General features: G+C 43.9%; 2 protein-coding genes across 9 annotated transcripts in view; one reads left to right on the top strand and one right to left on the bottom strand.

Moving 5' to 3' along the window:
* The first annotated feature begins 14,878 nt into the window (after nt 1–14,878).
* On the top strand, nt 14,879–22,828 carry LOC307217975 (large ribosomal subunit protein uL15-like). Of its 2 annotated transcripts, XM_079980093.1 has the most exons (6): nt 15,032–15,104; nt 15,535–15,600; nt 17,535–17,598; nt 19,656–19,731; nt 21,376–21,550; nt 22,655–22,828. In XM_079980093.1, the coding sequence occupies exons 2-6, from the start codon at nt 15,565–15,567 to the stop codon at nt 22,781–22,783; spliced, it is 480 nt and encodes a 159-aa protein (XP_079836219.1). In that variant the 5' UTR covers nt 15,032–15,104; nt 15,535–15,564; the 3' UTR covers nt 22,784–22,828. The 2 variants fall into 2 exon arrangements, with proteins under 2 accessions (XP_079836220.1, XP_079836219.1); XM_079980094.1 differs by lacking the exons at nt 15,032–15,104; nt 15,535–15,600 and adding an exon at nt 14,879–15,004.
* Nucleotides 22,829–23,304: 476 nt separating this feature from the next.
* Nucleotides 23,305–26,144, bottom strand: part of ZNF831 (zinc finger protein 831) — a 42,544-nt gene continuing 39,704 nt past the window's right edge. For all 7 annotated transcript variants that reach the window (XM_079978829.1, XM_079978824.1, XM_079978823.1 and 4 more), the window contains one exon: nt 23,305–25,922. In XM_079978829.1, the coding sequence (XP_079834955.1) occupies nt 25,128–25,922 (795 nt within the window). In that variant the 3' untranslated portion in view covers nt 23,305–25,127. The remainder of the gene's footprint in view (nt 25,923–26,144) is intronic.

Consider the following 26,144-nt stretch of genomic DNA (forward strand, 5'->3'; position numbering starts at 1 on the left):
CTCTCCCCGCACCCTAAAATACTACTGCCATTGGTTCAACTGTATACGCAGTGTTGTGAAACCAGATGGTACAGCAGACTTTCATACCTTTCTCTTACTTAGTACAGCATGTCTGTATTCCTGTTACAACAGGAAACAGCACGGATTCGTGATAAAAAGGAATGTTCTTCTACTTTTAAGTAGCGCACATCACGAAAGTGACCAAAAATTAGAGCTTTGTACTCACAAATGTTCTTTTGACTGGTCCCATCCCTCCCCCTCCCTGTTCAGCCAATAAGTTTGTTCCTGAATATTTTGGAGCCATTCCCATTTTAATATGGTCTGCCTATTGCAAAACTCTTGCCACAGGAATAAATATGCTTTCCCGTAGTTTTAATTTAGTGTGTAATGTTATCCTGTCCTGTCCTGGGGGGGGGGGGGGCGCTGGTATTTATCAGAGGGTTTTCCTTACAAGTCTGAAATTTCACAGCACCTTCTTTGTCCTGATTGGAGTTGGGTTAGCACCGCGCAGTGTCAGACAAGGGAACGTAAACCTGACCAGATTCTTCTTGCCAAAGATTACATATAGCTGTAGAAGCCTGGGGCTTTTGCGGGAGGTAACACTGAGGACAACTCCTCAAATACAGTACAGTTGCTGAATATGATATGGTATTGTATTATGACAAGCTACCATTAAGCTAATAGGTAAGTGTGGTGGAAGAAGGTAGATCAGGATCTAGTTGGTTTCTTACTCCCAAGTGCTCAACAATGGCAGCAGCCAACCTCCCCCTTGATGTAGGAGGAGAGAAGCTGTGATATTTAGTTACTCAGATGTACATGTTAGGAGTATGCACAGGGCACAAGATCTGCTGTATCTCTATGCCTTTAAAAAAATCTGATCTATTTCTGAATTGCTCTCTGTTCTCTCTGCTTCAGTCTCTGTGTGTTTCTGAGCCACTCTGTATAAAAGCAATAACTTTTCTCCCTTTCAGCCAAAGTGGATAAAATTTACAGGCACACAAGTCCACTAGAGTGGACTAAGCTTGCCAAATTGCAGACAAATCCGTCCAGCCGCATTTTGTAGGGGGAAGTAAAAAGGATCCGTTTTCTTCCATAATTCATAAGCGGCAGGAGCGGGAGTTTGTCTCTTTCTTACTCCAGAATCACTAAAGAGCAAGGAGAAGTCACTTGACCCCAGTGTAAGAAGCAGAGTAATACTACAAGAGGTAGCATGGGATTTGGTGGCCAGAATGTTGGCTTTGATTGTTGAACCACTGTATTCAAATTTTCGCCCATCCAAAAACTCATAGGGTGGCCTGACTACAGATCCTCATCTTTAAACTAATACATTACTCACAGGAAGATCACAGGATAAATTGCTCAGTTGCAAAGCACATGCTTTGCAGATTCAATATCCAGTTAATTGATCTCAGGTAGCACAAGCAGGAAAGACTTCACAAGGGTACAATGCTGGGCCAGACAGATGGGCCGCTGGTCTGATGCAGATTCAAGAATGCAAAGCATTTTGCTTGCTACCAAAGAGCCTATGGTAGATGAAATTAAAAGCTTCCATCGGGGGGGGGCGTTCTGGGACAGTTGCTGCCGTATGCTACGCAGGTTTATGTATGTAAATGCCTCTAAGATTGATGGGACCAGGCACCCCAACTCCTGGAATGGAGGTGTCTTTGGCCCCCTCAATATCTGAGGGGCAGAGCCAAGCGCAGCACAGTTCAGCGTCTCACACCTCCTGAGCGCAAGAGAGGAAGTGGCGCCATACTGGACTCTGCGCTTGGTCGTCTCCTGATGATGCAGCGTTGCACGTGTGATACATGTTGTGCACATGTCACAAACACATGGTGCATGCCAGGCAAACAACATCATGCACAGAACATGCACTGGGACTCACCACCCATCCAAACCTGGGTACAAGACGGTGAATGGGACCTACTGCAAAGTATGTCTGCACTGGATTTTAGCCTTTTTCACTCACAGCCAGATTTAGAACCCAAAAATGGATGAGCCTGTGATGGTTGCCAAGCCACTGGATTCTCTCTGTGTGTGTGTGTTCTCTCAAGTAACTGCTGCAACGCTTCATATAGCTTTGCTTTTGTTCATATTGCTTAAGACCTTGTAACTAATTAAATTGTCACATATTTGCTTGTGGAGAGGAGACAAAGAGCAGAGCACAGAAACATACAACAGCCTCCTGAAGCCAATTACAAGAAAATGTATCTTTATACTTTACTTATTTGGTATGTACTGTGCTTGGTTTGGGAAGAGTTTCAGAAGCCCAGATCTCCAGGGTCTTAGTTGGACTGGGTCAGTAGCACTGGCAACCAGTACTTCCATGATGACTATGCATTGCCTTCAGGGTCAGAGGAACTATGCCTCTCATCATGACCACTTGATGAGAGATAATACCATGTTGACAGCTATTGCCACAATGTCCTGATTATACGTGTCCCAAAGGAATCTAGAACCCCACTCAAGAGCTGGAAACAAGGCTGACCCAGCTTTTGAACTAGACCTTGTAACGGTTCCTTTAATACTAGTTTGCTCTGCAGTGATTAGCATATGTACCTTCATACCGAGAAAAAATTGTCTGCTGATTGCTGCATATCAGAAACAGAAGGAGGCCAGGTTGCTTTTATCTAGGTCCTGCAAAAGCCATTTCATAGGTCCTGCAAAATCCACCATCAACACTGCCTGCTCTTGAGCATTATCTACTGGAGTTTTTCTTCTATTAAATGTTTTTGGACTTCAACTCCCAGCTCGAGACCCAAGTTTTGGAAACACTGAACAGGCTAAACATACCCAACTTCTCCAACCATTTCTCACAAGGCTTGGTTTCTAGACCTTTGATCATCTTGGTTGTCCTCCTCTGAACATGTCCAGCTCTTGTCAATATCCTTCTTAAATTGTGGTGCCTGGAACTGGAGAGTACTCTCATTACTCCAGGTGTGGTCTGACCAAGGCAAAATAGACTGGCACTATTACTTTCCTTGATTAGGACACTATAATTCTGTTGATGCAGTCTAGAAGAATGTTAGCTTTTTTTTGCTGCTGCTGCATCACACTGCTCACTCGTGTGGAGCTTGTGGTCTACTAAGACCCCTAGGTCCTTTTCACATGTACTACTGGCAAGTCAGATGTCCCCCATCTTATATTGCTACAGTGGTTATTCTTGCCTAAGTCTGTTGTTGTTGTTTAGTTGTCTAGTTGTGTCTGACTCTTCGTGACCATGGACCAGAGCACGCCAGGCACTCCTGTCTTCCACTGCCTCCCGCAGTTTGGTCAAACTCATGCTGGTAGCTTCGAGAACACTATCCAACCATCCCGTCCTCTGTCGTGCCCTCAATCTTTCCCAACATCAGGGTCTTTTCCAGGGAGTCTTCTCTTCTCATGAGGTGGCCAAAGTACTGGAGCCTCAGCTTCACGATCTGTCCTTCCAATGAGCACTCAGGGCAGATTTCCTTAAGAATGGATAGATTTGATCTTCTTGCAGTCCATGGGACTCTCAAGAGTCTCAATTCTTTGGCGATCAGCCTTCTTTATGGTCCAGCTCTCACTTCCATACATCACTACTGGGGAAACCATAGCTTTAACTATATGGACCTTTGTTGGCAAGATGATGTCTCTGCTTTTTAAGATACTGTCTAGGTTTGTCATTGCTTGCCTATATTAAAATTCATTATGTTCATTTTGTCCTAGTCCTCCAATCTGTTAGGGTTATCTTGAATCCTGATTCCTTCTTCTGTAGCCTTAGCGCCCCCTTCCAGTTGGATGTCACCCGCTAATTTGATTAGCATCCCCTCAATTTCTTCATCCACGTCTTTTATAAAGACATTATACAACAACAGGCCCAGGACAGAACCCTGCAGCACTCCACTTGTCACTTGATTCCAGGATGATGAGGAACCATTCATTAGCACTCTTTGGGTTCGGTCAGCCAACCAGCTATAAATCCACCTAACAGTTACCTCGTTCAACTCACATTTTACAGCTTCTCTGCAAGAGTATCATGAGGGACTTCGTCAAAGACCTTACCGAAAGCAAGATACACACTACGTCCACAACATGCAAGCTGAACTTTTGCAACTGCCTGGCAAAAGTTGGGGATAAGTGAAGCTGGAAAGGATTGTCTGTATTTCCCTAAGGGGAGGAGTGACTTGGACGGGAGCCAGAGATTCGACACAAAGGAACCTTAATGTTCTTTTAATGGCTGTGGATGTTTCCTGCATGGGCATTTTGCCTGTAAGGGTAAGGTCTCCCAGACCAGAGTTTGGCAGAATAGCAGTTTAGAGAGATCTGCACTTTGAGAAAGAAGCATCTTGGGGCGCAGTATCTTTTTCCGGGGAACTAATATAGGTTAGTGGAGCTGCAAGTGACACAGCTGTGGCTGTAACCTTCTGTGCACACTTACTTGGGAGTAAGCCCATAGACCACAGTAGGAGTGGATGCCTGAGAAAACTTGGCTGTGTTGAGTTGAGAAGTATATGATTTAAAGAATAGTGGATTACTGAAACAATGGCTTATTCCACGTGTCACAACAAAGCTGCTTCTTTCTTCTTTGGCGATCACTCATAGCCGAGTAAGTTTGTGTTCCATAAACACGGTTTTAACAATGAGTCCGTAAGTGACTGTGGAGGCCAATTCTGGACCCACACATCCTTCTACAGTGGGGACATTGGTTTCCAGGCGGGAGTTGATCACTGTGTGGATTTGCCAAGCGTGCCTTCCTCTTAGCACATTTCTCTCTTGCGTTCTGAGTTTGAGTGTCTTCAAAGTCCGTGACACCTTTGGTCAAGGCTGTTCTCCAACTGGAGTGCTCGCAGACCAGTGTTTCCCAGTTGTTGGTGTTTATACTACATTTTTAAAGATTTGCCTTGAGACAGTCTTTAAACCTCTTTTGTTGACCACCAGCATTATGCTTTCCATTTTTAAGTTCGGAATAGAGTTATTAACAGCAAAGCAGTTAACAGTTCACTGACAAGTGATCATCTGGGCTGTTTTTCTCCTGCCCGCTAATGCATGGAGGCTTGATGATAGCATCCAAACTAGGGATTGCGGGTTGTTTTGTCCAGACAAATTATAACTAATTTGTAATTGGCTTTATCAGTGTGGTTTGCTTGGGGAGAAACAAACCACAACTCCTGGTCGAAGACATAACACTAAGGCAGAGGTTGAGGCTTGTTTCTTCCCAGTGCAAACAGGGTGGAGCAAAAGTAGGAGTTACAGTTTAACCGTCATCTGCTAACATGGTTATAATAATAATAAATTTTATTTATACCCCGCCCTCCCCAGCCAAGGTCAGGCTCAGGGCAGCTAATGTTGTTGTTTAGTCATTTAGTCGTGTCCGACTCTTCGTGACCCCATGGACCAGAGAACGCCAGGCACTCCTGTCCTCCACTGCCCCCTGCAGCTTGGTCAGACTCATGCTGGTAACCTCGAAAACACTATCCAACCATCTCGTCCTCTGTCGCCCCCTTCTCCTTGTGCCCTCAATCTTTCCTAACATCAGGGTCTTCTCCAGGGAGTCTTCTCTTCTCATGAGGTGGCCAAAGTACTGGAGCCTCAGCTTCACAATCTGTCCTTCCAGTGAGCACTCAGGGCTGATTTCCGTAAGAATGGAGAGGTTTGATCTTCTTGCAGTCCATGGGACTCTCAAGAGTCTCCTCCAGCACCATAATTCAAAAGCATCAATTCTTCGGCGATCAGCCTTCTTTATGGTCCAGCTCTCACTTCCATACATAACTACTGGGAAAACCATAGCTTTAACTATACGGACCTTTGTTGGCAAGGTGATGTCTCTACTTCTCAAGATGCTGTCTAGGCCTGTCATTGCCCTTCTCCCAAGAAGCAGGCGTCTTTTAATTTCGTGGCTGCTGTCACCATCTGCAGTGATCATGGAGCCCAAGAAAGTAAAATCTCTCACTGCCTCCATTTCTTCCCCTTCTATTTGCCAGGAGGTGATGGGACCAGTAGCCATGATCTTCGTTTTTTTGATGTTGAGCTTCAGAACGAGTTGAATGAATACAACCTAATAATAAAATTAAAATACATGAAAACATTAAAACAATTAAAATGCAGCCTCATCACAGGAGGAGAAAGGAAAAAGAAAGAGGGGGAGGGAATCAAATTAACTCCAAGCCAAAGGCCAGGTGGAACAACTCTGTCTTACAGGCCCTGCGGAAAGAAATCAGATCCCGCAGGGCCCTGGTCTCATGAGACAGAGCGTTCCACCAGGTTGGAGCCAGTGTTGAAAAAGCCCTGGCTCTGGTTGAGGCTAATCTAACTTCCTTAGGGCCCGGGACCTCTAGGGTGTTGCTATTTATGGACCTTAAGGTCCTCCGTGGGGCATATCGGGAGAGGCGGTCCCGTAGGTACAAGGCTCCTAGGCTGTGAAGAGCTTTAAAGGTCAAAACCAGCACCTTAAAACTGACCCTGTACTCCACCGGGAGCCAGTGCAGCTGGAAAAGCACTGGGTGAATGTGCTCCCATGGCAGAGACCCTGTGAGGAGCCTCGCTGCGGCATTCTGCACCCACTGGAGTTTCTAAGACAGCTTCAAGGGCAGTCCTGTGTAGAGCGAATTACAGTAATCAAGCCTGGAGGTGACTGTCGCATGGATCACTGTGGCCAGGTCAGGGCAGGAAAGGTAAGGGACCAACTGCTTATGAGAGCTGTTGGAGGTTTTTTTGCCCTTTAAAAAGTGCTCTATAAATGCTAAACTCATTATCTGACTTGGTGCCCCATTCTCTACTCTCACATGTGTTTGTTGGCAAAATCATGTCCTACAAATGTCGCTTCCTGGTTGGCCCCTAGGCAGTGGGATGCATCCACCATTGTGTGTATCTGTTGTCATAGATAGTGTTGGATGCCACCCCACTCTCCAAGCGCTGCAAGATTCCGGGAGTCCCAGGAGCTCACCCAAGGTCTGTGTTTCCTTTTGGAACAATCAAGCACAGCAGAGACTACGGTATCTTTATGATATATAGTTTATTTACACATATATACAACCTGAGCTTGCGATGGAGGGGTTCATGGCATTAACACCACAAAGGGGTTGTTTCTCCCTTGGGTTCAAACTGAGATCAACCGTTGCTCTGTCTCTCTAGCTTTTCATATTGCTTCCCCCCCCCCCCCACGGTGCCATCACTAAGCTTCTAATTCACATTGCTCCTAATTCTCTACTCTAAACTCTGGCTTTGAGAGAGGGGCCTATCCATCTGCAGAGTGCTTTGATGCTTTGTTCTTTTAATGTCCCATCATCTGGGGCTTATGACCTCAAGAGGAAGCTAGTGTGGCTTAATTAGCTTTTAACACTTGTTAGATCCAGGGATTAGTCTAGCACAACCCAGACTTTCATTAAATTCTAACACTTACTGAAACCAGTAATTTAGAAATGCCTAGCGCCCTCAAACTCGTAACACCAGACTCATCTGCAACTGCTTCCAGTTCCAGTGTGACTGTGGTGTAGTGGTTAAGAGCGGTGGACTTGTAATCTGGTGAACCGGGTTCGCATCTCCACTCCTCCACATGCAGCTGCTGGGTGACCTTGGGCCAGTCACACTTCTCTGAAGTCTCTCAGCCCCACTCACCTCACAGAGTGTTTGTTGCGGGGGAGGAAGGGAAAGGAGAATGTTAGCCGCTTTGAGACTCCTTCGGGTAGTGATAAAGCGGGATAAAAATCCAAACTCTTCTTCTTCTTCTTCTTCCCTGTGTTTTGCATCCCTTTCCCAAGAGGACTCAAATGTTATACGTCCTTTCTCGGTGCCTGTAACATAGACATGATCTCAAGCCCTTAGAATGCTTTGCCAAGTAATTGCTGCCTTGTAAATCTCCTTACTATTTATGCTCGGGCTGCTTCACTGAATTTCACGAAGTACACCCACCCACAACACATAATTGAGTTCAGAATATGGGTTATTTTAATCTTTCTTACTAAACCACTCCTTAACCGTTCTGTGTATCTCCTGCTCTGATTTCCATACAATTTGCCTGCTTTGTGGGGTCAAGGCAGCATCAGTTCTGACAGCATGTGGACTCTTCTTGCAGTATAGGACTTGCAAGTCCCCTCAGGTATGGTGCTAATTATGGATAGTTCCTCAAGTTCCACTTTTTTCTGACCCATGACGCCACAGTTCACATCTGGTATGAATAAAAGCAAAAGATCTGATTTTTATGCTCTTCATATCAGACATGCAAATATAATGATCATTTGCCTTTCACTCAGGTTTCTTCAATCAGGCTAAAGCTGGCCAACTTTTTTCCTTTACTCCCTTAAGCGTCATGCTATTTCCCTAGATAAAACCTCTTCTATTTTTCTTTTTCTGCTGCTTTCTTTCCTAACTGTGTTTACTCTGTCCAGTTTGAATTCCTCGCTCACTTTCCGAGCCAACAAGTTTATACAATTCAATCAAACATGCTTATGCAAACTCTTTCATAAGCTAGGACGTGTCGACAAGTCAGAATAACACACCCTGCTTTCTATCATCAATGCTACAAATAATTTCTTTGCAAATTGAGAGGAGGTGCGTACATACACTAAATTTTGAATTTCTCTGATCTGAAGAGGATGTAAGGGGTCTTCGTGAAGGCGCCTCATTCTCTGGACTTTAAGTAAAAGGATTGGGGGGGAATCTGGGTGTTTTAATTTCAAATTAGACCAGGGTCATTTAAGTCTGTTGCTTATTTCCCATATTTTCAAGCACACAAATTAAGAAGCTTGAATTTAAAGCAACAAAGAGTCTTGTGGCATCTTGTGACAACAAAGAGTCTTGTGACCTTTAAAGCCCTAAATGGCCTCGGCCAAGTGTACCTGAAAGAGCATCTCCACCCCCATCGTTCTGCCCAGACACTGAGGTCCAGCGCCGAAGGCCTTCTGGCAGTTCCGTCACTGAGAAAAGCAAAGCTACAAGGAACCAGGCAGAGGACCTTCTCGGTAGTGGCGCCCTCCCTGTGGAACTCCCTCCCATCAGATGTCAAGAAAATAAACAACTATCTCACAACTATCTCACTTTTAGAAGACATCTGAAGGCAGCCCTGTTCAGGGAAGTTTTTAATGTGTGACATTTTAGTGTATTTTTAATCTTTGTCGGAAGCCGCCCAGAGTAGCTGGGGAAACCCAGCCAGATGGGCAGGGTACAAATAAATTATTATTATTATTATTAAAGACAAAGAATTGTGTATCCAACGTCAGTTCCACTCAGAGTAGACTCACGGAAATTAACGGACATGACTAACTTAGGTTGATTAATTTCAGTGGGTCTATTCTGAGTGTACATCTTAGCTAAAAACAACCCTAACATAGTTACCATGTCATAACCCCTTGTTGACTAGAGTCCACTTTTTCAGATCCGTAAAGTATAACCTTATTAACCTATGGGTACAAAGAAAGAAAACGTGTAGAGGTTGGAGACAAATGACAGTGAAAAACAAAAAGTACAGACATTAACAATTCGATTAAGAGTTTAAATGTATGCAAAGTAAGCACACTGACCCTTCAGGACAGCAGTACATCATAGCCTTGCTGAGTAAATCAGCATCTGCAGTGGGACTGCTAACCATTGTCTCTATTTATACCCAAACACATCTAACTAAACATCTGGGTAAGGTGTAATTCAGCACTTTCATGCTGGAGTTTCTCTTTGACGTTCCTTCACTGACCACATTAAGGTCAGTGACAATATGTTCTGATACCTGAAACGTTATTTTACTGTGTCCATTTATTCTATTGTGTAGCGAAAAGAACTGGAAGAATCAGAAACCTGCTCCTGACCTTAAGGTTGTCAGAAACAGTATGTATATTGTTTTTAAACCTGGGTTTTCCCAACAATGGGGGTGTTTTTTTTGTGTATTTTTGCTACAGCTAAGTAACATGGTTACCCCTCAAAAGCCTATTATTGCATTCCCCAAATTGAAATGCAGTCACATATCAGTCACTGCCAGGAAAATAAGAGTTACTATAAATGTAGTTAAACTTATTAATAAATCTGGTTTCATTTTGGATATATAACATACCTTCAAAAAAAAAAGGAAAAGGAAAAGTGTCCAGATATCTTCATTGTGTAATTGTGCACACTTTTTCACTGCAAAGGCAGGGCAAGTGTAGTCAGCATGACAGTGTTCCTTGCCCAGATAGTTTTATAATATTCTGGCTTAAAAATGTGTAGTGGAGGGCCAACCAAGCTGCTGAGTATCAGACTAGATGCCATAAAAGAGCCTATTTCTGTCTTCTAGTCTTGCCAAGGCCAGAGTCTGTCGAAGTGCTGAGAGATGCTGTAGACAGGTTCTTTGGACAGGCAGCTGATTCTTGCTTCCCAGGTCCAAGCCATGCTGAAGTTCTGCTAGGCAGGGGCGTAGCACTGTCTGCTGGTGCCCGGGGCAGGTGTCTGCGCCCCGCCCCCCAAGCAGGGGCAGAGTGTGCTAACCCAGTTTTTGCCACTGCCAGACAGGCACAGTGGCTGAAGAGCAGCCTCTGTGCCCAGTCCCTGCCCGGCACAGCAGCACCAGCCCTTCACTCTTCTTTTTATGTTTCTCACTCAGGGCCACCAGTATGTAAATGAAAGATTGAAAACTGTCACTCCTGATTGGTTAGCTAGTTGTGAGTTGTTACTGTTTCAAGTTACTTAGTATTATATAAAGCAGCCAGCTAGGCTGCAGTCAGTCTTATTCCAGGAGCAGTTCTAACTGCTGCAATAAAGAGCTGTGAATCCAACAGAGCTGTGTCCTTCGTCCATCTTTTCCACTATTCAACAGTTTCAAATAGAAATGATGTAGATTTCTGCCACAGTAGTCTTTAAGACGCGGGTGGCGCTGTGGTCTAAACCACTGAGCCTCATGGGCTTGCTGATCAGAAGGTTGGCGGTTCGAATCCACGTGACTGGGTGAGCTCCCGTTGCTCTGTCCCAGCTCCTGCTAACCTAGCAGTTCAAAAGCACGCCCGTGCAAGTAGATAAACAGGTACTGCTGTGGCAGGAAGGTAAACAGCATTTCCATGTGCTTTGGCTTCTGTCAACGTGTTCCGTTGTGCCAGAAGCAGTTTACTCATGCTGGCCACATGACTTGGAAAGCTGTCTATGGACAAACACCAGCTCCCTCAGCCTGAAAGCAAGATGAGTGCCGCACCCCATAGTCGCCTTTGACTAGACTTAACCATCCAGGGGTCCTTTAAGTTTACCTTTACCTGCTGTAGTCTTTAAGATGCCAGTGGTTTCATTTTTCTTTTTTGCTGCAAGAGTATGAACTTTGCTCCTTCTTTGAAATTTTATGGAATTCTGACACACATGACAAGCTTTATTTGGATATTCTCCTTTTTCAAGCCTTGCACTATTTGGGAATTGATTGATCAAGTCCATGGCCACAAGATGCGATTATGGCTTTATATGTAGATCAGACAAATCAATTCGCTGTGGCCCCCAGCTGCAATACCCATGGCCAGAGGCACAGAACATTAGGTTGCTGTAGGGCGGGCACTGCAAGGACATGTTACTGCCATAGCTGTCAACTTTCAGATTTGAAAATAAGGGATCAGCAGCCTCACTTATCCCAGGGACAATCTACGGGATATCTAACAATCCGGGATAGCAACGGGAAGCAGCGGGAAACGGTGCTGGAATAAGGGAATTTCCCGCCCAAAAAGGGAAGGTTGACAGCTATGGTTACTGCCTTCCTACCCTGCTTCTGAGCAAACCTGATGCTCTCTACATCGCTCCTAAGCATCAGCTACAGTGCCTGTAGCTTCTGGAAGTTGTAGTTCAAAACATCTGGATGGCATTGAGTTGGGGAAAGGCTTTACAAAAGCAACTACTTGGCAACTGTTGAAAGCAGGACACTAAACTAGACCGTATACTGGCTTGCTCCGCTGGGACTCTTCCTAAGAAGTATTAAATCAGTTTTTGAGTCTGGGATTTAGATAAGTCTCAGGGCTCCCCTGTAGCTAATTGTGAATCCTATGACTTTTGTTATAATTGTGATGTTTAGCTTATTTATTTAGTTGTTTTGTAAATAGTGTTTTTTAGATTGTTTTACTGGTGATTTGTAATTGTTTCACTTATGATTTATCAATTATTTTATATGATTTATGTGGCATTTGTGATGTCCTATTATTTCATTGTTGTTTTTTTGTTGGTAAGCTGCTTTTTGATGTCTGTGAATGAAAAGTGGCATAGAAATATAATCAATCAAATCAATTTAAAAATGATAGCTTGTCCCAGGTGAAATAGAGAGTAAATAAATGAGAGGTGGTGTAGTGGTTAAAGTAGGGAACCAAGACCCAGGTTCAAATCCCGACTCAGCCATGAAACTCACATTGGGGAAGTCACTATCATTCAAACTTACACGGTTCTGAGGATAAAATGGAGTGAAGGGAAGAACCCTGTATATATTTTTTGATTTCCTTGAAATGCAGACTATAAACTTGTTTAATGAAAATGAAGCACACGTTCATGCTGAATTTGTATTCTGAATGAGGAAGGTTAATAATCATGTCATTCTTCTACTCAGAGAGGCAGAATGCTGGGGAAATTAATAAAAGGTCCTCCTGCCGTCTGGCACTGATTCACTCTGATACCTCTAGGTGTGTAAATAGACTGATCTTAAATGCTTTAGGGTTGAGCTCTTACAACGTGTTGGAAAAAATATTGAGACTAATGTATGCCCAGATAAATAAAATGGAGGGGGAAAGAAACGTCAACGGATAAAAAAGCAGCAACACTTGGAATTTAAACAGTTCATTTTATTATCCGTAGCTTGCCTTTTGTTGTTATAATAATTAAAGTGGATTACCAGAGGTTTTTTTTATAAAAAAGGAAGAAAGTTGCACACATTGAAACAATATAATGGCAATATTCGTGTGTGTGTAAAAATTTTAAAAGCGGCTTTTACCAATCACCTAAAAGAGGAAGATACAGAGAGCAGAACCTGCCACGACACCGCAGTCCTTGTGGGCGCTTCTTGTCTATCACAGCATCAGTTACCTATCACAATCCTACGCACACTAACCTGGGAGTCTTCTTCTCTTCTTTGGTGATCACTCATAGCTGAGTAAGATTGTCTTCCATGAACATGGTCTTAACGGTGTGTCCATAGATGACTGTGGAGGCCAATTCTGGATCCACTTGTCCTTCCACAGTGGGGACATAGGTTGCCGGGTGGGAGTTGACCATGGTGAGGGTTTGTCAAAAGTGCCTTCCTCTTAACACTTTCCTCGCTTTCCTCCTGAGTTTGAGCATCTTCAAGGCCCATGACACCTTTGGTCAGGGGTTGTCAACCTGGTCCCTACCGCCCACTAGTGGGCATTTCAGGATTCTAGGCCGCCGGTAGGGGGTTCTACGGCACAAGTGGAACCCTCCTTCCATTGAGCACTGGTGGTCGGTAAGGAAATTTTACCATCAAGAAAGATGCATTAGTGAGCGGTAGGTATAAAAAGGTTTACTACCACTGCCTTTGGTAATGGCTGTTCCCCAGCTGGAGCACACGCAGGCCAGTTTTTTCTAATTGTTGGTGTTTTTCCGACCTTTTTTTAGATTTGCCTTGAGAGAGTCTTTAAACCTCTTTTGTTGACCACCAGCATTACATTTTCGATTTTTAAGTTCTGAATAGAGTAGTTGCTTTGGAAGACGATAATCAGGAAACCGAACATGACCAATTCAACAATGTTGAAGAATCATTGCTTCAACACTGGCAATCTGTGCTTCTTCCAGTACACTGGCATTAGTTCGCCTGTCTTCCCAAGTGATGTGTAAAAGTTTTCGGAGACACCGCTGATGGAATCTTTCGAGGAATTGGAGGTGGCATTTATAAGTGGTCCGTGTTTTACAAGCATGCAGTAAAGTTGGTACAGTAGTACCTCTGATTATGAACACTTCTGGTTACGAACGCTTTGGGTTACGAACTCAGCTAACCCAGAAGTAGCTGCTCCTGGTTGCAGGAGCAAACTTTGCCCCAGGATGCGAATGAAAATCGCGTACCTCTGCAGCGGGAGACCTCCCTAGCAAAAGCGTGCCTCAGGATAAGAACAGTTATAGCTTAAGAATGGACCTCCGGAACTAATTAAGTTCGTAACCAGAGGTACCACTGTAATACAATAGCTTTGTAAACAAGCATTTTGGTTTGCCTGCAAATGTCCCAGTCCTCAAACCCTCTGCACTTCAATCAGGAGAAAGCTGCGCTTGCAGAGCTCAGACAATGCTGGATTTCAGCATTGTGAAAAGATAACTGCCAAGGTAGGCAAAGTAATTGGCACTTGCCAACATTACACCATTAAGTTGGATTTGTGGCACTGCAGAGGGGTTGTTTTGTGTTTGTTGGCACAGCACTTTGGGTTTTTTGGATGTTGGGCGATAGGCCAAGCTTTTTGTAAGCTTCTGCAAAGGCATTTAGGATGATTTGGAGGTCATCCTCTGTGTGGGAACACACTAAGTTGTCATCTGCATACTGAAGCTCTTTGACAGAAGTTACCTTACTCTTTGCTTTCAGCCTGCTCAGATTAAAGAGCTTTCCATCTGCTCGAAAGATGATTCATATCCCGGTGGGGACATATCTGGGAGTAAGAGCCCACTGAACACAACAGGTTGCACTCATATGCAGACGTGCGCGGGGCTACGCTATGGGGGGGGGGGAGAGCAGGAGTTCTCAGCATCTGGGACCAGGTAGCCCATAGAGAACCGAAAGACCTCCCCATGTGCCGCTCTACACTTTTCCCCCCACCTCTACTAAAACCGCGATCTATGCAACAAGCGCTTCTGACTCTTCTCAGCTGCTATTGACGGACCGCGACGCGTTTTGTTTTTTTTTGGGGGGGGGGGCACGTGATCAACGGAACGCCGACGCGCGAAAGAAGCCGGCACCCAGAGTATCGCGAGACTCCTCTCTCTCTCTCTCATTCTCATTCTCCGCGTGCGCGCATCGTTTACAAGGCCCATCCCCGAGGGGGGGCTTTGAGACCTCGCGATAGAAGGGCTTTCCTTCCCGTCAAATCTCGCGAGAGGTTTTCCCTTTTATCTTCTTGGAGCCGCCAAGATGGTAGGTGGCGAGTGAGGCGGGGGCGCCTCAGAGGCCGTTTCTCCCGACTGAGGGTGGCCGCGCGGGGACTTGGCCGCCAGGGAATGGCGGCTGCCTCTCGGTGGGGGTGGGGGGGAGGTTTCTCGGGGACTTTTACTAACAGTGAACTCAAGGCCGGGCTCTGCACTCGGAGCCCCCTTCGCCCTCGGGCTGTCCTACCTCGCAGGGTTGTTGTTGGAAAGACAACACCCACGACGCGCTTCCCTGCCTCCTCCAGCTCATCGGGACAGGCGCTTCTCCCCGCGGCTTTCTTAATAAGCCCCCCCCGGCCCATGGTGGGGTTGGGTCTTGTATGGAGCAGCCCCACCCCCAAATATCTGTTACTGACCTGCTCTTTTCTCAGTCTAAGGGATAGCTGGGGGGGGGGGGTTGTGCCCTTTAGATCAGGGGCTCCTAAACTCCGGACTAACTAGAAAGTGGCTCGTGAGGTTCACTCAGGTGGCCTGCTGTATGCAGCACGCCTGTAAGAATAAAACTTCTAAATCGTACAGCATCTACCGCAACACTTTGCCATTGCTCCAATGAGGAAAAAGACCATCATCAAGTGGTCTGACAAAGTAAAGGGACCCCTGACCGTTAGGTCCAGTCGTGACCTACTCTGGGGTTGCGGCGCTTATCTCGCTTTATTGGCCGAGGGAGCCGGCTTACAGCTTCCGGGTCGTGTGGCCAGCATGACTAAGCCGCTTCTGGTGAACAAGAGCAGTGCACAGAAATGCCGTTTACCTTCCCGCCGGAACGGTACCTATTTATCTCCTTGTACTTTGAAGTGCTTTCGAACTGCTAGGTTGGCAGGAGCAGGGACCGAGCAACAGGAGCTCATCCCGTCGCGGGGATTCAAACCGCCGACCTTCTGATCGGCAAGTCCTAGGCTCTGTGGTTTAACCCACAGCGCCACCCATGTCCCAGTCTGGCAAGACCCTGCAGCAATTTTTGAGTGTTTCATGGGATAAAAATATTTGCGTAGAGGTCCAAAAGCGTTTTCTTTCTGAAGGCTGCTCCAATGCCTTATGTTTCTGCTCTTTGCAATGTGTCATACGTAGGTGTCCCTACTAGGAGTCGGTGAACAGGTTTGCTTAGTTGACCTCTGGGGAGAGTTGCTTTACCTGCTTTTAAGAATAATAATTTATTATTTATACCCAAGCCACTCTGGGTGGCTCTCAACAGAATACTGTATAGAAAACATGATATAACATCAAACATTAAAATTTTTCCTAAACAGGGCTGCCTTCAGATGTCTTCTAAAAGTTAGTTGTTTTTCTCTTTGACATCTGATGGGAGGGCGTCCCACAGGGTGGGCACCACTACCAAGAAGGCCTTCTGCCTGGTTCCCTGTAACCTCACTTCTGGCAGTGAGGGAACCGTCAGAAGGCCCTCAGAGCTGGACCTCAGTCTCTGGGCTGAACAATGGGGGTAGAAACGCTTCTTCAGGTATACTAGGAAATATACCACATGCCAAATAGGTGCGACACAGGAAACTCACACCAAGTCAGATGGTTCAGTTGGGTATTTTTTGGTGGGCAGTGGCTCTCCAGGACTGGCAGAAATCATTCCCAGCCCTACCTGGAGGGGAGATGCCAGGGATTGAACTAAGAGCCATTTGTGTGTGCTCTACCATGGAGCTATGGCCCTTCCCATGTTGAGTGAGGAAGGTCTGAAGGGGCTTTTAGTAGTGTTTGCTTGATTGGGAACCCTACTTTAATCAGGAAACCAAGCTGCACATTCAAGTGAAAGGCTGCTTCAGACCTCAGCTCAACATGGGAAGGTCAGGAAATGAACAGTTAGGGCTGGTGCACATGGGGATATTAGGGGTTGCAGAGGGTTCTACTCCCATATTCAGGTGAATGTCTGAACATCCCTATATACTATTATTGAATCCAATCGTAATAGCCTGAAAAGACCGCTGACCTGAAGGGATTTATTTTATTTATAGGTATATTTATTTTATTTTATTTTATTTACATAAGTTTTAGTGTGGCTTATCTTGCTAGCTTAGTATGGCTAGCGCTATAGCATATTGATGCATATATAGTATAGTATCTGTACAAGTATGGTGGTTAAAGTTTCAGGCTGCAGAGACCAAGGTTCAAATCCCCACACAGCCCTGTGGCTCACAGGGTGATATTGGACTGATTACAGCCTAAGGTAGACACAGGAATTTTTGAGGATAAAATCAGGATAATGGTGTATATGCCATCCTAAGGTGAGAAAAAAATATGAGATTACTTATTTACTGGTAAGCACCACTTGAAGTACATTAAACAGTCATAACACAGCAAACATTGAAATTCCAGTGTCTTCAGAAAAGGTAAATGGGAGGCACACATTAAACAGGCCTGTAAATCTGATTAAGGTTCATAAGCAACTATTCCAAGCTGGAGATCCTCCACTGGTGTATTCCAATCATTTGTTGCTTTTTGAAACATCATGCTACATTTGTTCTTCTTTCATTGGGCACTGATATAACATGCTGTTGTATTGTCTTTTTCTCAAGCCTTCAAGACTGAGGAAGACCAGGAAACTGCGAGGTCACGTCAGCCACGGCCATGGTCGTATTGGTACGTGTAGAAGCAGCTTCCATGTAGAACTGTTTTGCTACTTAAATCTATTGTTGCTTCACAGGGTTTTGGAATCTTCTCCCCTGGTTATCATGTGACTTAAACCTAAAAGGAAAAAAGGCTTTTTGGTGTCTGACACTTGTAGTTTTCTGCTTGCTCTCCCCCTTTTTAATAAAACTCCTGAGTCTAGTTGCATGGAAGTAAAGCATATGATTTATTTATTTTTATATCGCCTTTCACCCAAAGATCACAGGGCGGTTTACAATATAAAAACACAAAAATATATAGCATAATTACAAACTAAAACAATAACACTCCCCTTCACACACACAGTTTAAAAGGCCATAGATGGTTTAATTAGCCAAAAGCCTGGGAGAAATGTTTTTGCCCGGCTCCTAAAGACAGGCAACAAAGGTGTCAGGCAAGCAGAAAAGGCCTATTCTTTTGTTGCTCCCTTCTGGACCTCTGGCAGAGGATGCACACGAAGAAGGACCTCAAACGATGATCTGGGTCAGTTCATATGGGGATAGATTGTCCTTGAGGTGTTAGCTGCTAGCAAAGACTATCTTTCCATAGCTACAACCACCATGCCTTTGGGGTCCAGCTTGCACATTCCAGAATGAATACAAGCAATGGGGAAGAAGTTCCTTAGTACCTACTTTATCTCAGCCAAGGTTTCCCCCTGCTAATCTGAGGTTGAAGCTCTTTGCAGGAAAACAGGTAACAGAGAAGTTTTAATAAGTGTATTTAGCGTAGCTCTTGAGTCAGAACTGTTATGAAATGCAATATGGTTATTGTATAGAAGAAGCAGAGATAAATAGCATCAATAGTAAATATAGGATTGCTTATTAACAAGTTCTGCTTCACTCCTTGACTCAAATGGGTTTACCATAAAGGTAAAGGTAATGGTACCCCTGCCCGTACGGGCCAGTCTTGACAGACTCTGGGGTTGTGCGCCCATCTCACTTAAGAGGCCAGGGGCCAGCGCTGTCCGGAGACACTTCCGGGTCACGTGGCCAGCGTGACATCGCTGCTCTGGCGAGCCAGAGCCGCACACGGAAACGCCGTTTACCTTCCCGCTGGTAAGCGGTCCCTATTTATCTACTTGCACCCGGAGGTGCTTTCGAACTGCTAGGTTGGCAGGCGCTGGGACCGAGCAGCGGGAGCGCACCCCGCCGCAGGGATTCGAACCGCCGACCTTTCGATCGGCATGTCCTAGGCGCTGAGGCTTTAACCCACAGCGCCACCTGCGTCCCTGGGTTTACCATACCTGGTGCCTTTTTGGGTTCTTAGAACAAGGCCAGAAGGGATGTGGGAAACCTATGCAAGTTTAGGCACCGGGTTTACCATACCTGGTGCCTAAACTTGCATAGGTTTCCCACATCCCTTCTGGCCTTGTTCTAAGAACCCAAAATGGCATCTACTACATGGCCTCTGGAGCAGTTGTAGCCTAACCATATATTTTTAGGCAGGCATTGGGAACAATGAACAGGTAAAAGAACTACCGTCCCAAGTCCTGCTTTGTGTAACTAATTATACTTCCAGTTTGCTTAGAGCTAGTGTAGCATGAATGATGACATAACTTTAGAAAGTGGAAATTCCAAGTTCCTAGAAATGTGGTCTGGAGAAAGTAGATCTCAGTGCTTTGCTAGCCTGATAAAAAAAATTGAGCTTTTTAAAGCCATAAAGTGGAAGTTGACCTTGACTGTTAAGGCCAGTAGGGGTGCAGCTAATCACACAGCAGACCTGTAGCCTGATCCTTTGCAGGTTCACTGATTCATACAAAGGCTGAACTCCTAAATGTTTACTAGAGGGAAAACACAATGGAACTTCTGAGTAAACATGTGTAAAGTTGTGCTCTAAATTCTTGGACAGTTAACTCCTCTATGATAGTATGGGTGTGTCTGCAGGCTTAGGCTTGCCTAAATCTTGTGTTGGATTGTGGTCTTTAAGTACTGGTGATGATAAACATTTAAGCTGGCAGTGTGTGTGCGTGTTTCTGTGTTTCTCTGCTTTAAAGTTTTTAAAAAATATTTCTGTTTGATGTTTCTCTTTAGGTAAGCATAGAAAGCATCCTGGAGGACGTGGTAATGCTGGAGGCCTGCACCACCACAGAATAAACTTTGATAAATAGTAAGCTAGCCCTTTTTTCTTTACTTCCCTTCATTTCTTCCCTCATCAACACCCCCCCCCCCAAAAAAAAACAACCTGGCACCAAAATATAACTACCTATGTAGATTCAGCAGTTAAGAAATACCGTTTTCAAATACTGAACTGTGTTTAAGGAAAGTATACATGCATTTTATTGCAACAGCTGTGGAAAGCTTGAACTTTCATCATTTGTGGCTTCTCAGAGCTCTATGGAAGCCAGTAAGTACAAGTCTATGTAAAGTATATTTAGTATCTGCTTTCCTAATGAATTTTATTTCAAATAGTTTTGGGGAATACAGTGGGATCCCCCCAGCCTTTCAGAGCAAATTCTTTTGGTGGAGTAGGCTGCAAGGGAAGAAGAATCCCCCCAATTTGCACAATCAGAAGTGTGCTGGAGGAGGCCAATACGATTGGATGGTCCCCCTTGTTTTGTTTAGTAAATATTAGCAAAATATGCTAAATAGGACCTCAGGTCAATACGGGGCATTAGAAAAATTTCCAAAGAAGTTACAATGATAGTTTTCAAATGTAGGAAGCTGCCCTATACAGAATCAGACCATTGGTCTATCTAGATGAGTACCGTTGATTGACTGGCAGTGACTCTCCATGGCTGCAGGCAGAAGTCTCCTCTAGTATTACCTGGAGATGGAGATGTCAGGGATTGAATTTAGGACCTTCTGTGTGCAAATCAGATGGTCTACCACTGAGCTACCTATGGCCCTTCCAGGAAATGAAAGTGCTCGCCCACTTTTTATTACAGTGGTACCTTGGTTGTTGAACTTAATCCGTTTGACTCCTGAAACAGTTCGAAAACCAAGGTGCAGCTTCTGATTGGCTGCAGGAGCTTCCTGCACTGAAGTGGAAGCCGCGTCGGAAGTTCGGCTTCCGAAAAACATTTGCAAACCAGAACGTTTCTGGGTTTGCAACATTCAGGAGCCAATATGTTTGACAACTAAGCTGTTCAGGAACCAAGGTACCGCTGTATTTGGACTTCAGGTGCACTTAGTATCATAAAACATACTGGCTCAACACAAATTTCTTTTTTAGCCTCTAGATTCTGGCTTATTTCAAATGTACACAGACATGTAGAATAGCAATAATCTGTCTGTTCCAGTCCATGATATACTGTCATGCACAATCTTTTTCATGCTTTTATCTGTTCCCCTGAGAATTTGGCAAGACAATGAAGTTACATATTTACAAATAACTGAGACTAGAGTCACATCTAGATATTGTCAGTTATCATGGTGTGCTATAGTGCTCAGAGAGTAACAACTGACTTTTATTCACTGACTGTGCTCCGCATAGTACAGTCAGCCACCAGGTTAGTAACAGAGTAAGGTTACCTCAGAGTAAGAGATGTGGGTCAGCATGAGGGTGCAGGCAACAATGTCTCATGTAGAGCTTTCTCCTTTCTCAATATTTGCCTCATCTTTGTACCCTGTATTAAGAAAGCAGCTTACTTAAAAGCACTGTGAGCTCATGGCTGACCTCAGATTTGAACTAAGAATGTTTGCCTCACACCTTTTGCTCTTAACCTGTGCCAGATATTTTTGTCAGTAAACCTAGACATGGTCATCCAATAAACCCAAGTATTGTTGCTCAGTTTGTGATTTTTCTTTCTAGCCACCCTGGCTATTTTGGAAAGGTTGGTATGAGACATTACCACTTGAAGAAAAACCAGCACTTCTGTCCCACAGTCAACCTGGATAAACTGTGGACACTTGTTAGTGAGCAGACAAGGCTAAAGTATGCCAAAAATCCAGCCGGATTATCACCTGTAATTGATGTTGTGCGCTCAGTAAGTGTCAAAAACTTTTGAATGAACTTTTTATAATGATGCAGAGCTTCCCAAATGTTGCTTTTATATGTGCTTCCTATCATGTAAAAACCAAGGAAGGTCTGCATAATTTGACTACAGTAGGCCTGCCCAGACCAAATGGGAGTTTGCCAGTCCCTTGGATTTGCTACCTGTTGGCTGCATCTGGCTTGATGGGGCATAGATTGTGGAGACCAAGCTATAGGCCAGGCTTGCACAGTCTGTAGAGTGGGCATTTTTATATTTCATTTCAAAAGTGATTGCATTACTTAAATTTATTGTAGGTTTTACCGTTTGTTGGTTTGCCAGAAAGAGCTAAACCATGAGCCTGTGTTTGGATGAATGTTATACCAAACCATGGTGTTATGTAGTGTAGGGGCAAAATGACCAAGGAACAACAGTCTCCACTTTGGGAGCCTGCTTGTTTGCAATAAGCCATGGCTTGTGTCAGCGTTATGAGTGAAATAGACATATGTTGCGTATTGTAAAAATGCAGTTGTAGGATACCGGTAACCCCATAACCCTGGCGTTTGAACAGCTAATTTTCCAATTAACAAAACAAAGGCAGTGCCCATTCAATAGACTTGGCTCTTTCTATTACTCATATACTAAAAATATGGTGAGACTTCGTTGTATGTCTGTAGATACTATAATTGTATAGCCAAAGGGGGTGGTGGTGAAAAGATGGAACGTTTGTCTTTCTGTCTCTTTACATTAACTACACACTTTCAAACAACTTTTTTTTTTTACTTTAATTGCCCCATATTACCCAAATATTCTGTTGGTTGGAATGCACAGCTAAAAAATGCTGAGACTCATGCTGATGGGCATAGTGAATATCATGAAGTAGCAAGCACACTTTAAATTGCACATGTTCCATTACACTGTCAAGTTGCTGTTTTCTGTTTCCTCCCTTGTAGTCTCTAGTTCTACAGCTTCCCTACTAGGCACAGTTTGTTTACTTGCAATATTTCACAAAGTGTACATAATCTTATAGTTTTATTGGAACTGATCAGTGATGTTTGGGGGAAAAACTTGGTACCTTCTGGGCTTGCTGACGATTCTTCTATCTGTTTATGTTTTTAGGGTTATTATAAAGTCCTGGGCAAGGGGAAACTGCCCAAACAGCCTGTAATTGTGAAAGCGAAGTTCTTCAGCAGAAAAGCAGAAGAAAAAATAAAAGCAGTTGGTGGAGCTTGTGTGCTAGTAGCATAAGGACTTCTCTATGTGCTCAGATTTAAATAAACATCATTTCAGATACCTTGTATTCTCATTTTAATAAGCTGTTGAGAAAGACTGCTAATTCGAGTGCCTGCTGGCTTGTTTACAGGAGACAAAACCTTTTCTAATGTACCATATTTACTTGAATGTATTGCACACCTTTTTTGGCCAAATTACATCACAAAAATTAGGGTGTGCATTAGATTTGATGGTGCCAGCAAATACTTTTTGGGTTTCAAGGTTTTGAAAATTGAGGCGTGCATTAGATTTGCGTAAATGCAGCATCTCCTGGCATTCTTTTCTTTCAGCAAGAAAAGGTCAGAAGGCTCAACAAATGTTGTCGACTAACCATTGTACATTATGCATCACGGCAAGATGCAAGGTTGTCATTTAAGAATAAAGGGGGCAAATTTCACATCCAGTCATGATCGTTATGCTACAGTTAACAAGTGGAGCTGAATTGACTCTTATTGTCACTCTGAAAAAATACCAACATCCATGACTGTAGTCTTCACTTGGAATTATGGTAATGTTTTAATAAGCACAAGATTTCATGAAGATAGAAAGGCTATTTGCAGAGCATATGTAAAACCCACCAAGAAACACCTACTAGAAAGTTTCTAAGACGATAGTGCATACCTCTGTTACACGCCTTCCAACAGAGCTTACGTAATTCTGAACTAGTTCTTCAGTAGAAGTAAAAAATATTTTTTTTTAGGTTTGGTATGCTTTTTTCCACCCTGCAACATTCAGTATACTAAGAATCAATACAAAGCTCTTACAATGTGGTTACCAATTTAGCAAAGTATAAAAAGTCTGCATTTACACAGTTGAAAGGAACAATAAGAAGTTTGATCATTTTCAGCCCTACATATCTTATGGATGTGCTGCTTTGCTTTTTATTGTTCAGTAATATGTGCCTTTCCTAGGTATGCAGACTTGGGGCCAGCAGGAATAGGTGGCTTACAGGGTTTTGTTTTTACAAATTTTCTTTTGATCAAGGAGCCAAGCAGTTCTGAGTTTCACATGAAAGATTCATTGCCTTGTAACATAGCATCAAAAAGTATTCCAAAACTATATGAAACGCTAAATATAAAACCTGAATATAATACAATAGTGCAATTGCGTTCTAAGATTGGCATCCATTCAAATTAGTGTTATAACAAAATTGAGTTCAGTTTAGAAAAATTCAATTTGACCAATTGGACTTTGTACATAGAAGCTGGTGAATCTTCAGTGAAGTGTGTTTTGCTGCTGCACTAGTTCAAAGACTGGACTAGCACAAAAACGGGGGGAAGGAAATGTGTTTTGGTATTTTACATTCAAGTCCTGGGGCTTAAACAAAAGAACAACAACCCTGTTGAACCTAGAAAACAACTCAAAATATTCCAATTTAAGAAACCTCAGGAAATGTTCAACACTGGTGAGCCATGTTACCAGAGCAGTGGGGGATATAAAATATTCAAATTCTATTTCAGAAGGCACAAAACACAAAGCAAAACATGCTTGTGTTGTCTGTCACAAGGGAGCACGGAATATTTATGCAATATGGAAAAGCTGTAGGATGTCTTAAAGGTGCAGATCTCATGCAAAAGTCTAGATGGAAAAACTTGCAGAAAAGCAGCAGCAGGGAAAACAACTCCAGAGTTGGTGACACTCAAGTGTCAAGCCTCAAATTGCACATGGTCTCTGCCTTCTATTGTATCAACATAAGAGACTGACCAATAGCATTGAGCTTACAACAAAACTTGAAGCCAGGAGCTACGGCGATGTTGGTTTACTATGCGGGGACCAACTGCTTCCTTGCTTCATATAAAAGTATTAACACATCTAAAGAAACCCAACTGAGGTCAAGAATGTGTGTTTTTTCCTGCGCTTAAGGTGGAGGATAAAGGCAGAATGACAATTGTCTGGTCCTTACAGGACTTCCTATTGATCATGCCCCTATATCGGGTGGAGAACCTCAGGTCTAGAGTCTGAATTTGGCCTTCAGGCCAGCTTTCAGGACTCTTCCCCAAGCCACTTCCCATTGCCAACCCTATTCTCTGATGTCAAGTCCTTTTGGTGGGGTAGATAATGCTTCTTGCTTGCCAGGACAGAGGCGTGGATGTAGAAACCTGATTTCTGCATAGCTGGAATGTCGCTTGCTGTACAGAGGTAAGAGTCGTACACCCATTTCTCTGCCCATTTAGCCTTTGCTTCCACTCACCTTTTGCATCTAGCCCTGCCAACCACTAGTATGTGGCCCCTGGAAGGTTTCCCAGGAGAGAATGTGGCCCTTTGACTGAGAAAAGGTTTCCCACTCCTGCCTTATCTTCAACAGCAGATGGGCTAGTCACTATATTTCTATAATCAGCCTGTCTTCATCATCACTGCTGCTTATGTCGTCATATTCCACGTGAGCTTGTTTGCTCATCACTTCTAAGCTTTGTTTTTTGTAGAGTTTCGATAGTGTTCCAGAGCTAGCTATGAAAGTAGAGGGGTTTTTGAAAGGAGGAAATCCAGGTTTAGAAAGCTTTCCTTGATCATTGCCTGGTTTTGTAGAGTGGATGTTCTTGTCTGTACAACTGCAGTGGCCAGGAGAGATGTTGGTCTCCTGCACAAGCCCTGAACTATGTAAAGGATTACTTGAAAATGATGTACCAGTAAGCAAATTTGATCTGAACAAAGCAGGACATGGAGTTTGGAAGGTGGGGGCAAGCTGCTCTTTTAGAGATGGATATAAATCCCCACCTGTGGGTTTTTCTTTTCTTCCTGTGACATGGACAGAGGGCTCTAAGTCGGTAAAATTTTGATGCTTTGATTCTACATTATCACAGTCTGCATTTGATCCCACAAATATAGGACTAATAACCTTTGAATCCACAATGCTGTGTGAATGGCTCTTGCCTGAAACTATCAGTTCCAAGTTGCAATGCTCAATGGAAGGCCAACAATCGTCAGAAATAACATCTGGCTGTGGTTCTTCCTTAAATATTCCTAAGGCGTTGACATCAAAGGTGTTTGCTTTTTCCACTACTGCATCAGTGGCCAGTGTAAAGGAATATGTTGCTTTTGAAACATCTGGAACTGCAGGCATCATCTGAAGAGAGAGACTGCCCCTGGAGTTTTCATTAGCAGACCCAGGAACTTCCTACCAGAGAAGGAGATGAAATTATCAATTCATTGAATTCACTTTCAAATCCAAAGCCACTAAGTGCATTGTGTAAATTAAATAACTCATTTAATTACACAGACTGCAGCCTTACCCAGAAGTTAGTCCCGCAGAATTCTATGGTGATGACTCCCAGGTAAGTGAGGTTAGGATTGCTGTTGCTGGGCAGGATTCAGTGCACTCTTTCTGTCACTGCAGGGA

Source organism: Podarcis cretensis (genome assembly GCF_951804945.1).
Source record: "Podarcis cretensis genome assembly, chromosome: 6".
Taxonomy (NCBI): domain Eukaryota; kingdom Metazoa; phylum Chordata; class Lepidosauria; order Squamata; family Lacertidae; genus Podarcis; species Podarcis cretensis.

Coding starts and splice junctions, on each gene's coding strand:
- LOC307217975 (XM_079980093.1), top strand. CDS start 15,565: ATGAGGAAAAAGACCATCATCAAGTGGTCTGACAAA. Junction 17,599..19,655: donor CCACGGCCATGGTCGTATTG/GTACGTGTAGAA, acceptor GTTTCTCTTTAG/GTAAGCATAGAAAGCATCCT. Junction 21,551..22,654: donor TAATTGATGTTGTGCGCTCA/GTAAGTGTCAAA, acceptor TTATGTTTTTAG/GGTTATTATAAAGTCCTGGG.